Genomic DNA, 12,680 nt, shown 5'->3' with positions numbered 1-12,680 from the left:
TGAACATAAGATCCCCATTGAAGGAGCTTGAGAAAGGACCCAAGGATCTGAAGGGGTTTGCAGCCCCATAGGAGGAACAACAATATGAGCTAGCCAGTACCCCCAGAACTCCCAGGAACTAAACCACCAACCAAAGAGCACACATGGTGGAACTCAAGACAGAGGATTTTAATGTATAATATTTCATCACTATTCTATCAGAAATGGCCATATCTTACAGATAGAAAAAAAAAAAAAAGGAAAGACACAGGTGAATTTAACAGAACCATCAATTAGTTGCATGTTACTCGAGTTTCTATATCACCACAGCTAGGAATGACAGAAAGGACACTTTTCTCATGGAACATTGACCAAGATAGATCACATTCTGGACTATAGCACAAATAAAAAATAATGGCAATTACATAATGTCTGTTTGGGGACTCGACTGTGGTTAAACTAGAACCAACAACAGAAAGAAAGCTGGAAAATATAAAAAAATGCTTTCTGTGAGGATAAGCAACACACTTCCAAATAACACATGGGCAAAGAAAAAATCCCCAAGTAAATTTAAACATAGTTTTGAACTGAATAAAATTGAAAATATAATAAGATTGAAAATTGCTTAGAGGGAAATTTATATCAGAGAATGTAAATACTGGGAGAAAAAAAATCTAAAAGTCAATAATATAGGCTCACACCTTAGGTAAATAAAAAAGAGCAAATTAAATCTGAAAGAAGCAGAAGAAACCATATTTAGAGCAGAAATTGATGAAATTGAAATCAGGAATTCCATAGAGAAAAATCAATAAATCTAGTTCTTAAAAAAAAAAAAAAAAAAAAAGAAAGAAAGAAAGAAAAAAATCAATGAAAGCAATAAGCTTTGGGCCAGGCAATCTAAGGGACAAATACAGACTACGCATATCAAAATGAAGGAAAGGTGACGACTATAGAGTGATAAACATTAAATGGATAATAATGGAGACTTAGGAAAAATCTCTAGACTATTCCTGTCATGGGTGCTTCCTGGAAAGCAGGGTCATGCGTAACCTTTTGCCTTCAGCACCTGGAATTCCAGAAGAGGGACACTCCAGTCAGATATCATCTTAGATACCATTTCTGTGATACCTTCAGCCTTCCTGACCCTAACAGCCAGACCTCAGCTTCAATAGTTTCTCTTACTCTTTGTTCAGTGCTTTTAGTTCTGCCCGTTTTTGAAGCGGTGGAAGGTGGAGATGTAACCACTCTAATTATGGACATTTATACATTACAAACAAAAAACAAAAACAAAACCACCAGAGGTGACTTTTAAGGCTCTTCTGAATCAGACCTCACCTTAACTTAAAGTCCTTTGTAAACACTGAGTCTGAATCTGAGGTTTGATCTCCAAGTTCCCAATAAATAGTAAATAGGATGACTCGGCAAAGGTTGTTCCCTAGAAAATGAAAATAAATTTTGTTAAGTGGAAACAATGTTTTCTTCAAATAAGGTACCAATAATGTAGCACTTTCCTTGACAGGAAAGTGGAATAAGTTACTTTTGAAGGTGTTACTTTAGTTTCACAGTTTCTCCAACAGAACTGGTCATGTCCAGCCACACCCTTACTGATCTCGCTGGAGGATTGTTTATGAACAGTGTTGCAGTCTCCACTGAAAGCAATTGTCCTTGCGCTTCTCTGTTTCATTTTGTTCAGTTGACAACACTTAAAAACCTATCTTGCAATAATTTTCTTTTGATGCGTTATTGTTATCTACATACACATTAAGACTTTTTTAAAAATTTATTTATTATTATTTTCTTTATTTACATTTCAAATGCTATCCCGAAAGTTCCCTATATCCCCCCGCCCCTGCTCTCCTACCCACCCACTCCCACTTCTTGGCCCTGGCCTTCCCCTGTGCTGGGTCATATAAAGTTTACAAGACCAAGGGGCCTCTCTTCCCAATGATGGCCGATTAGGCCATCTTCTGCTACATATGCAGCTAGAGACACGAGCTCAGGGGGTACTGGTTAGTTCATATTGTTGTTGCACCTACAGGGTTGCAGCCCCCTCCAACTCCTTGGGTACTTTCTCTAGCTCCTCCATTGGGGGCCCTGTGTTCCATCCAATAGCTGACTGTGAGCATCCACTTCTGTGTTTGCCAGGCACTGGCATAGCCTCACAAGAGGCCGCTATATCAGGATCCCTTCAGCAGAATCTTGCTGGCATGTGCATTAGTATCTGGGTTTGGTGGCTGATGATGGGATGGATTCCCGGATGGGGTAGTCTCTGGATAGTGCATACATTAAGACTTTTTAAGTTTTGTTTTGGGGGGTGGGTTTTTGAGACAGGATCTCTCTGGGTAGCTCTGGTGGTCCTGGTACTCACTATATAGACCAGGCTGTCCTTAAACTCACAGAGATCTGTCTGGCTTTGCCTCTGGGTGCTGAGATTAAAGCATGCACTATCATCACCAACTTCCAGACAAGGGGTTTTTATGTCTTCTTAACTGGGCTATTGTACCTATGACCTCATGCTTGGGTTCTGACTTGTAGTGATTCTCCTGCCTCTGCATCCTAAGTACTGAGGTCACACGTGTGCATCATAGTGCTCCTTTCTTCTGTTTAGCTTCTAAATATGAGTCTCAAAGCTTACAGAATTCTAAGTTGGTAGAATCTTCTCTTGGTGTTTTGAGTATTTTGGCCAGTTTTCTTCTTGCTTGCCCCGTAAAACAGAGCATGGGAGGGTGTGGACAGAAAAGTCAGCCTCCAGAGACTCTGAGTGACTCCATTATAATAATTTAGGGCATAAATATACTAATGAATTATCAAGGAAAATGATCCAAGGAGTAAAATGTTGCAATACTGGTTGTCGGGGAAAAGTTGCTTATGTCCTTCTTCAAGAAGGCCAGGTGAACTGTAGGCAAATTCTTCTCTCTTCCAGAAAGTCTGAGAATGCAACCTCATTACTCATTCTCCAAGAGGAAAGCTGGAAAAGAGATATTAAGGGCTCATTCTCCCTGTCTAAGCATAGAGAAGGGCATGATGGGAGAGGGTGTGTACGTGTGTAAAAGACAGAACTGGTCTGGCATGCGGAACACAGCTGAGGTGCCAGGGAGTTCTGCATACAGAGCTCCACGGGGTATGAACTGGCAAGGGTTTCTCTTTCTCATGCTTACATGTTGTTCCCAAAGGCCACACCTTCAACCTCCAAGGCCTTCTAAGAGCCTTTTCAGACACAGGTAGAGGGTGGCAGCTCCACTTTGGAGAAAGGCCAGCATGAAAAGTTGTCTCTCCTGACTCACACACAGAAGGGCAGCCTGCCCCACCCCCCGCTTACTCCATGATGACCAAGTACCCTAGAATGCTTGGTCTCCCACATTTGCTTCTTAGCATTAACTTCATGATTTTTGGAGCGTCTCCCGCCTTCTTGAGTTGAATCTGTCAGGGAAACACACCTTTACCTCACCACATGCTGTCTTAGTTGAGGAAGGCAGCAATCTCTTCTCATTTGTGCTTGGTCACAACCCTCCTGAGAAGTCTGAGCAAGTGCTTCCCCATAAGTTAGGGGTGACCCGTCCTCTTTCTCAGAATCACAACCACAGTGAGGAGTGGAGTGTGTAAGCTTTCTGTAGGAAATGCATACTATGTAGCAGAGGCCATTGGGCACACTGGCTGTGGCTGCGTCTTTGAGATCCGTGACGATGTAGGGCATCCATGACAGACCCCAGCTTCAGACTCCCAGCCAAGCTTTATAAATCTCAGCTAGTCTAAAAAGTAGCACTTTTCCAAGTCTTGTGAGCAGTGGTAAGAGTTTTTCTCTTAGCGGCTTCCTAAGGAAGGAAAGGAGGTATAAACATCATCGTGATAAAGTAGAGCCTAGCTTTTGTAGAGACATTCTCTCCTCTCTCTCTCTCTCTCTCTCTCTCTCTCTCTCTCTCTCTCTCTCTCTCCCTCCTTTTTCGAGACAGGGTTTCTTTGTATAGCTCTGGCTGTCCTGGAACTCACTTTGTAGACCAGACAACTCAGAAATCTGCCTGCCTCCCGAGTGCTGGGATTAAAGGTGTGCGCAGCCATCACCAGCTGAGACATTCTCTTGAAAATCAAATTTCCAGTTGCCCCAAAGACTTCCTTAATACCCCTGAGTGAAGCCAGCACACAGCAGGGACTTCCGCTCTCTGAGAGGAGACAGACCCATAGGATCAGCAGTGCTCCTCCCATTGGTGCAGGCTGGGATTGGCAGATCTGGGCCTCAGTAGACAAAAGTAATGGACTTTTCTTAGGTTCTATGAGACTGGAAATAGCCTTACGTGAATGTGTGTCCCCTTCTCAGGACGGCGGGTGCTGTGGAGGAAGCGGAAACAACCCAAACTGCTGCATGAACCAGACAAAGGACCAGACGGTAATGGGGGTGTCTGCTTCTGGAAGCCTAGTGGGGCAGTCTCAGGCCTGGGACGGGTGGCGGGGGGGGGGGGTTACTACGCTCTTTCCATGTCCCCGGAAGTGGTGCTGGAGAAAGGATCGGTGAGATGTGCTGATGCTCAGATGATGAAGACGCTCATCACCTCTGGCTTCTCTGCCAGAGGAGTCTTGCTTCTTCTCCCAGGACCAGGCAGCCTTCTACCTGGGAAAGAGCTCACCCGAAGGAAGAGCTGGGCCAGACAGCCTTAGCATCTGATTCTTACTGTTCCCTTTCCTGACAGGTTGTGCCCTCATCTTCTTTATTCAATCCGGAGGATTTCAAACCTTTAGATCCTACGCAAGAGCCCATCTTTCCCCCAGAGTTGCTGGTAGGTAATAGTGGGGAGAAGTCTAGCCAGATATCTGTTCCATGAGCCACTGAGTTCTATTTTGTATTCATAGCTGCTGAGAACTTTGTACACTTTCATCTTAGATTTTGGCCTTACATTTAAACTTAGCTCTTCTTCCTTTTCCTGCCATTCCTAGGAGGTAAAGCCCTTCTATCCCATGCTCCCTTGCTCCTCCTTACCTGTGTCATACATACAGTTACAGATTCCATGTCCAGGTTGTTGATGGGCTTTAAGCCCCACAGGAATAGAGACTGGCCTTTATGGTAATACACTATGTATCCGCTGTGTATCAGTTTGGACCTCCTGGCTATGTCTATGTGTAAGCCCATCAACCCACCTATTTCCTTCTCTACAGGTAGCTGGCTTACTTCTTTAGAGGAAACATAAAACAGAGCCGGGTTCAAAGGACATGAGCATGGCTTGAGGATCTATCTCAGAGACACAGCCTCATGCCTACCTTATCATTTTTCATTTGTGTTTATTGCAAGGAAAGATTCAAGCCTCCTCCAGTGTTTCTCTGGTTCACGCTTCTCGGGGATGTAGGCTCCCGAAGCCTGCCTCGAAAGCTCAACAGGTCAGAGAATAGATTACCAGTGTCCCTGGTATATCATCCTCTGGACTGTGAACCCTTGAAGGCACCATCAGTTTGATTCCTGGGATTTCTTTTATCACCCAGTATCATCCACATCTACTAGATTCAGCGCTCCCCTCTACATGATCTTTGCTCTCTGGATGTCTGTCCTCCTGACTGCTAACCTTTCCCACCCCCTGTCCTCTGTGCCTCCTGCTGACAGTGTGGGAGAGTGTCAGGAACCTGAGATTTCTGGTTTGGGCTCCTCATAGCAGGCGACTTTTGGCAGGTTCCATAACCTCCTTGATCTTCAGCCTTAACAGTGATGCTCAGAGTGTAGCTCTTACCAAACTCCTCTCCAGAGTGCCATGGCGTACTGAACAGGGAACAGAGTACCTCACTGAATGTAGTTTCCCCCTCACTTTTGCCCACGGCATGCGCAGCTCCTCCTTCTGGGTTCAGTATTACACAAGTCAGTAAACAGGTTGACCCCCCTTGAAGACTTAATTCCTTGGGTGAATGGTGGTAGGAAGGAGACACATGATAAGCTAACTACACTTCCCAGAGGCTGAAAGACACTCCCCGGAAGAAGCTGCACTTTGAAGGGGAACGTGTGACCTGGATCCAGGCTTCGACCCTGGAGGAACTGCTTGACTTCAAAGCTCAGCATCCTGATGTCAAGCTGGTGGTGGGAAACACAGAGATAGGTAAGACTCCATGGAGACCTCTGGGTATCGCTGGGCTCTTTCTGTCCCTCTTCTCTCTCGCTGCGCTTTCTCCCCTGCTCTCTACTCATTCCTTTATTGGGTGTTTGGGTATTCAGGGAACACAATGATCTCAGTGCACATGGACTCCCAAGACATTGGCTTTGGAGTCAGTGAGGCCTGGTTCAATCCCTGCCCGAACATCCTAAGAGAGGTCCCTTGTTTTCCAGTACTGTGTACAGAGTGATGTAACTTCTCAGAGGGCTGCTTGGGCAGCAGGTGTGATCCTTATACTTGCTGATTTTCTCCATGAGCATCCACAGAGAGCCAACTGTGACCCTCCCCATCTCTGGGTAGAGCTACGGACACAATGATCTAAGAGGAGAAGTTCCTTCCCTCACAGCTCTCCTGATCTCAGAGGGAGGGGAAAATGCTAAATGTTAGCTAGCCAAGTGTCCAGGACAGTGTCTGATCAATGTTAGAGGTCTGTAAGTGTGTGTGTGTGTGTGTGTGTGTGTGTGTGTGTGTGTGTGTGTTAATGTGTATGTGTGCTGGCCAAATGAAGATAGTAAATGTCCTGCTCTATTACACACTACCTTATATCTCTGAAACAGGATCCTCAATAAACTTGGAGCTTAACTGAGCAACCACCATATCACTACAGCTGTGTGTAGCCACCCCTAGTCTTTTACATGGATGTTTGGGATTTAAAACCAGGGACTCAGGCTTGCACATGATCTGATAAGGCAATGGAGAGATGTTCAAGGGAGACTAGGTTGGCTGGACCATGCTGCCATCTGGGTCTGGATCTCGCAATAGCTGAGCAGACCAAGGAGGCTCAGGTCATGTACTCTGAGCCCTGGTGTTCCATGAGACAACAGCAGCGGCAGATGGCCCTGGTCCTTGGTTTTTCTCTATCTACTTCTAAAAGTAGATTGTCTGGTAGTTGTTCTTCTGCATCTCCAAGCCTAGTGAGATCCAGGAGATTCATAGCACAGTGAAGGGTGGTTCAAGGATCCCTGTTTAGTGTACTAGTGCTGAGGGGTGATTGACACACCATGCCTGGCAAGCTAAAGCAGCTGCTGGGAATCTGGCTTTGGTTTCAGAAGGAGTTCAACTCTTTAGATTCCATTTGGAACCCCAGCCCAGAGAGGAAAACTTGGTTTGGACCAATGATAGAGCACAGTATTGGCCCTGCCCTCTGAAGCACACTGTGGTATAGAGGCCTTCATCTGTAGCATTGTGACACACTGTGTTTAAGGTGTGAGACATGCCACTGTGGCATGACTTTGAAGTCTGTGACTCAGTAGCATTCATGGTGACTGGTACTCTTGTTGTCATCCTGACTGTGGCCCTCAGGTCTTTTGTCTATGTAACCAGAGCCTTGGAGACCAAGGGTGGCTTAGCTAGAAGGACCTTTGGAGGTGCTTTGACCTTGGATGTGTTCCTCTCTGGGAGTCTGGTAGCACTGTGAGGTTATAATAAGATCTCATAAACTGTACAAGACTGCTTTCATCTGCTCCCCTCCCTCCTGCAACACACACCATGCAAAGTAAACACCTACCTACAGACAGGGCAAGATGCGAAGGAGGGAGTATAGGAAAAAGCCTTACTAAGATGGAATTCACTGCACCAGTCTGGGTCATGCCTTGGGAACGGACTCCTCAAACGGGTTGCCCTTTGCAGCCCTAAGCCATACCAAGACGGAGAGTCCGGTATTTCTGTTTCAACTTTCCCTATCTGTGACACTATTGGGTAGACTGAGAGAGTGCCTCATCTGGGTCCAAGGGACCCCAGCAGCATCAGCATCAGCATCAGCAGAAGCTTCTAACTTGATTAGTTGGGTGGAGACAGAAACTGGACAAAGATGCAGCTCTGTAAGGATTCCTCACCCTGAGGAGCCCAGAGAGTGATACTGGGGATTGGAAGAAAGGTTTGAAGTTTTATATCTCCTTTTCTTCTCTTGCTTGAATTCAAGGATTTGATGTTTTTTGCTATTATATCCTAACTATGGATCCAAGCTGAAACATGCTTTTTCCTAGCTGTGGATTTGAATAAAACTCTTGAGGCTAGTGAGATAGTTTAGTGGGGAAATGATGCTAGCGTCATCAGCCCGATGACCTGAGTTCTAGCTCTAGGACCCATGGTGGACAGAGAAGACTAACTTCTGAAAGTCGCCCTCTGCTACTACGCTCACATCATGGCACGCACGCGCTTCCACTGTGCACATGCACACATACACACAAATGATCTTATTTTTTTTAAGTTGGACATTTCCACACTCAGGTTTCACATCTGCAAACAGAAATCTACAGCCCCAGCACAGGGCTATTAGGAATATTAAGTAAGTTAAATCATAAAGTGTTTGTTTAGAAGGATTTCAGACATTCCTTAATGTCTTGTGATTTCTAATGTCACTATTGCCACCATATAATACACATTGCATCGCAGTGACTCTGAGTTCATTTTTTTCCTTGCTTTTGACTGAGAAAGAAAGAGATTATGACTGACCTGATTCCTCCTCACCTGTCCTGTTTCCTAATCCAGAGCCTCCTCCTGGTACTCAGTGTGATGCTCATCAAGCCACACATCCCATGAGTGATCCCACTAGTCTCTAACCCAAGTTTCTTATTTCCCAAAGGCATTGAAATGAAATTTAAGAATATGCTATTTCCTCTGATCATCTGCCCAGCTTGGATTCCTGAACTGAACTCAGTGACACATGGGTCTGAGGGTAAGGCTGCCATCTGCTTCCCCTGGTGCCCACTTGGTGTAGGGCACGGGTGATTTGGGAAGGAGCCAGCCTTCACTGCCTTTCCTCCAAAGAGCATGCAAGCTTGTCTCTTGCAGGAGGTTATGAGAATCTTGGTGTTGGCTGGTCCTGATGACACGTTGAATCATGTGACAATGGAACTAGAGAGAGGGGGATGATTATGTTTCTGTGCCCTGCCTCCTTTTAAGCCAGAACTTCGTTTCCCGAGGTTTTGATTTTCGCTGAGTTGAGAACTACTGGATTATAGGAACATGTGTTGAACATGGACTCCAGAGGTGTCAGCTCATGGAGAGCCTTGGTTAAGTAGCTTCTCTAGGCCTTATAAAGATGAAAGAGTCTTGCTTCAGCCTGGCTCTGTTTTACCGGAGCAGCCTATGTAAAGTCTATCCAGCTAGGAGTGACTTTATTTCCGGTGTGTACCCACAGGAATCACCTTCGGAGCTGCTTGCCCCCTTAGCTTGGTGGAAAGTGTCCTGGTGGATGCGATTGGTAAACTTCCAGAACAGAAGACAGAGGTGTTCACAGGCGTGATAGAACAGCTGCGCTGGTTTGCTGGCAAGCAGGTCAAGTCCGTGGCGGTGAGTCCTCGGGTCGGAGGCGGAGAGGAGGGATGAGGAGCCCAGGTTTGTGATCAGTCCCTGGGAACTCTCAGGAAGATGGCCTGCAGACAACTGAGAAACACTCACAATTCTCCCACAAGGTTGGAGAGAGAGTGTCCTAGCTCCCTTTTTCTCAAGTTAGCCCACGTTCTCAGAGGGTGAATGAGAGATATCTTAGAGAGAAGCCAGACCTGGGAGGGGAGGGACCCCCTCAGGGTTTAGAGGAGAACCAGAAGTACAGAGCCCCCTCAAGAGAGGGAAGGGTCCATTTGTTGACCATTCTGTCAGCCTTCAGACCGACAAACACTTCTAGTTTGGAGAGAGCAACGCTTATGTCCCTTGCTCCGTTTGGGATTCACATAGTTCTCGGTATTGGGAGACAAACTATCTCCCGTTCTACTTTTGGAAATTTGCTATTAAGGTTAAAATGGGACAGAACAGCACATTTTCAACGCCCCTACCCTGTCCAAGAAGAACGGGCCGTTTCTGGTTTCAGCTGGAGAAACACAAACGTACAGAGTGACACCTTGTTCCCGGTTCCCCTAAGCACGCTTCTGAGAAAGGTGTTTTGCTCTCAGCTCAAGCTGTCTTTCCTCTTCCGTTCAGTAACACAACAGCTACTGATTCTTGTCCAACTGCCAGGAAGTTCAGATCCAAAAAGAGCCAACTATTCATCTAGAAGTTGTCCTCTTTTTTTCCTTGATCTTTATCTTGGATTTCATTTTACTGACTCCTTACATCCAGTCCTTCCAGAAATAAAAGGTTGGGGGGGGGAGGGTAAGCGATTCACAAGAGCTACCCTCAGTTGACTGACGCATGCGCATGCGTACTTTTCAGAGCTGAGCCCACCCCCAAGTGTTTTGACTTCAGGTTTGTGTGTTTCCTTGAGTGGCCATGTTTCCCTGGGCGCTGCTGGGGAGTCAGGGTCTTCGGGTGCCTACCCACACAGCTGTCACTTCCTGCCCTGCATGCAGGAGTCTGAGCAGCTCACTCACTCTCTGCTTGTCCTCATTAGTCCATTGGCGGGAACATCATCACTGCGAGCCCAATCTCTGACCTCAACCCCGTGCTCATGGCCAGTAGAGCCAAGCTGGTCCTGGCGTCTAGAGGTAAGCTGCCTGAGATGGAGATCCAGAAAGAATGACTTGGGGGAGGAAAGTCTTACTGCATCGGTCCTTTTCTAGAGAAACAGAGCCCCAAGTTCAGTGATTCCCAATGCTTTAAGGTCTGTGTTCACGGAAGTTGCAGGGAAATCAATCCAGATTGCGGGGCTGGGAGAGTTTTAAGTGTTGTCTCACTTTTGGTTTCTTCTTTCTTTCCCCTCTTTATACCACTTTAGTTTCGCATAATTATCTTCCCTTACTCTTCTTACTCATGTCCCTTAAAGCTCCTTTACGTCCCCATCATGAACATCCAGGTTGACTCTTTTTCCTTGCTGTTGTGAATAGAGCAACAGTAAACATGGGCATCCTGGGATGTTGGTTCCTTTGGGGTTTTGTCCGGAAGGGATAGTGCTATGTTATATGGTAGTTTTATCCTTTTTGAAACCTCCACATTGATGTCTATAATCTTCTCATCTGCATGTGGCCGTCATCCTGTCTGTATACAGGTACCAAGAGAACTGTCCAGATGGACCATACCTTCTTCCCTGGCTACAGAAAGACTCTGCTCAGTCCAGAGGAGATATTGGTGTCCATTGAGATCCCCTACAGCAGGGAGGTAAGGCAGCAGAGGTTGCTCTAGGCTCTGCCCACTCTGTACCAGTGTTAGACTCCAGTGGAGCCTAAAGACGGTCTCAGAACCATATCAACATCTTTCAACTTTAACATGGATTCATTCTCACTGGGTTTGCTCTTAATGAACCCAACCCTACCGTTTCTGGGCAAGAAATTTCAGGGCATGGACTGTGGAACTCAATAGGCAGGCATGGGGTCTAGGGTGACTAGTCTCACCTTTCTGAGCCCCCATGTACTCTCTATAAAGTTGGCAAAGTATAATGTACCATACAGACTACAGGGAAAACGGAAGGATGAGCTCATGAGATGGTAGATGTAAGAAGCCAATGGCGTTATCAACCAGCACAGTCCCAAGAACATCTCTGTTTGTTATTCCTGTTCCATGCCAGTGATATAATCTTCCCAAGGTGACATGTCTCGGTCCTGCATGCAGAGTGAAGAGGCTGCTGTATGACACTCATATGCTGACGTTGGACTTGCTCTGGCCTGACCCTGCTGGATTTTGGCTTTATGAGCATCTTTTTTGATTCGTTTGGGCAGATGTGGCACCTTGGGTGGCTTAGCCCAGTGTAGTTCTCCTCTCCGCAGCCGTCAACTGAGAATACAGTCACAGCAGACATATTACAAAAACCTGCTGGGCGGGGCCAACGACACAGCTGCCAGGATAACCACGGGTTACTGGAAGCACATACCCAGTGTTCGCTCTTACGGATTTTGACCTCCTTAATGAGAATGCTAATTCAATCTGGGCAATTAGGCCCCTGAGGCGGCCTCCTAATGATTTTCCAGATTGTGTTTATAGACTATTTTGAGCAACGGGTCTCAGAATTTTGAATTTCATGAATCACTAATTCTTTATTTTAATTGAGTGGGGAAAGGGGATAGAGGCGGGTTTCATATGGCTCAGCTTTCATGTTTTAGGTATGGTCTTTAACAAAATCTACCATCTGATAAAAGGAAGGAGACTTTACGCTGTGAGCTAGACAGTTTTATTAAGAAAGGACACCGTTACTCGGACAGCTGGCGACATCCGTATGGCACTGGGAGTAGCACTTGGAACACTGCCTGATTTCAAACAGTTCAAGCTCTGAGCAAGGTGCTGCAAGCCACGTCAGCGCCAAGAACCATGCGTGGAGGAGGCCCTGTGGCTCCTTCAGAACAAAGGGCCTTTAGTAATCATAAAAGTATGCAGAGCCAGGTTGGCCACAAACCCGAGGATCAACACAATGCAGAAGGCAGATGTCACGTGGCTCTTTCCTGGAAAGCGGTTCACATTATCTTCCTTTCCATAGAGACAGACCTGGTTCAGCCCCGGGAGGGAAGCATGCTTCTGACACAAAGCAGCAGTTGCTTCACAGAGGGACACGGGCTTACAGGCAACAGGATGACACAAGCTGCAGTGTACTGACGGGAGGGACACATTATACCATCTGGGGGAGCCACAAGGCGAGGGTGTGTCACAGCCTATAACCACATCTCTTTATCCCAACTGGAGAGACTGCATGCAAGCTTTCATGGAAGTCCCTGG

At 46.3% G+C, this 12,680-nt stretch overlaps 1 protein-coding gene across 1 annotated transcript in view; it reads left to right on the top strand.

Moving 5' to 3' along the window:
• Positions 1 to 12,680, top strand: part of Xdh (xanthine dehydrogenase) — a 99,807-nt gene that overhangs the window by 56,512 nt on the left and 30,615 nt on the right. The window contains exons 13-20 of the mRNA XM_021217665.2: positions 4,292 to 4,360; positions 4,662 to 4,748; positions 5,906 to 6,047; positions 8,686 to 8,778; positions 9,244 to 9,395; positions 10,432 to 10,525; positions 11,026 to 11,135; positions 11,400 to 11,461. Coding sequence (XP_021073324.1) covers positions 4,292 to 4,360; positions 4,662 to 4,748; positions 5,906 to 6,047; positions 8,686 to 8,778; positions 9,244 to 9,395; positions 10,432 to 10,525; positions 11,026 to 11,135; positions 11,400 to 11,461 — 809 coding nt within the window. The remainder of the gene's footprint in view (positions 1 to 4,291; positions 4,361 to 4,661; positions 4,749 to 5,905; positions 6,048 to 8,685; positions 8,779 to 9,243; positions 9,396 to 10,431; positions 10,526 to 11,025; positions 11,136 to 11,399; positions 11,462 to 12,680) is intronic.

The sequence above is a fragment of the Mus pahari genome, chromosome 18 (genome assembly GCF_900095145.1).
Source record: "Mus pahari chromosome 18, PAHARI_EIJ_v1.1, whole genome shotgun sequence".
Taxonomy (NCBI): domain Eukaryota; kingdom Metazoa; phylum Chordata; class Mammalia; order Rodentia; family Muridae; genus Mus; species Mus pahari.
Note: the sequence above shows the minus strand (reverse complement) of the source record. Positions and strands in the feature narration are given on the sequence as shown.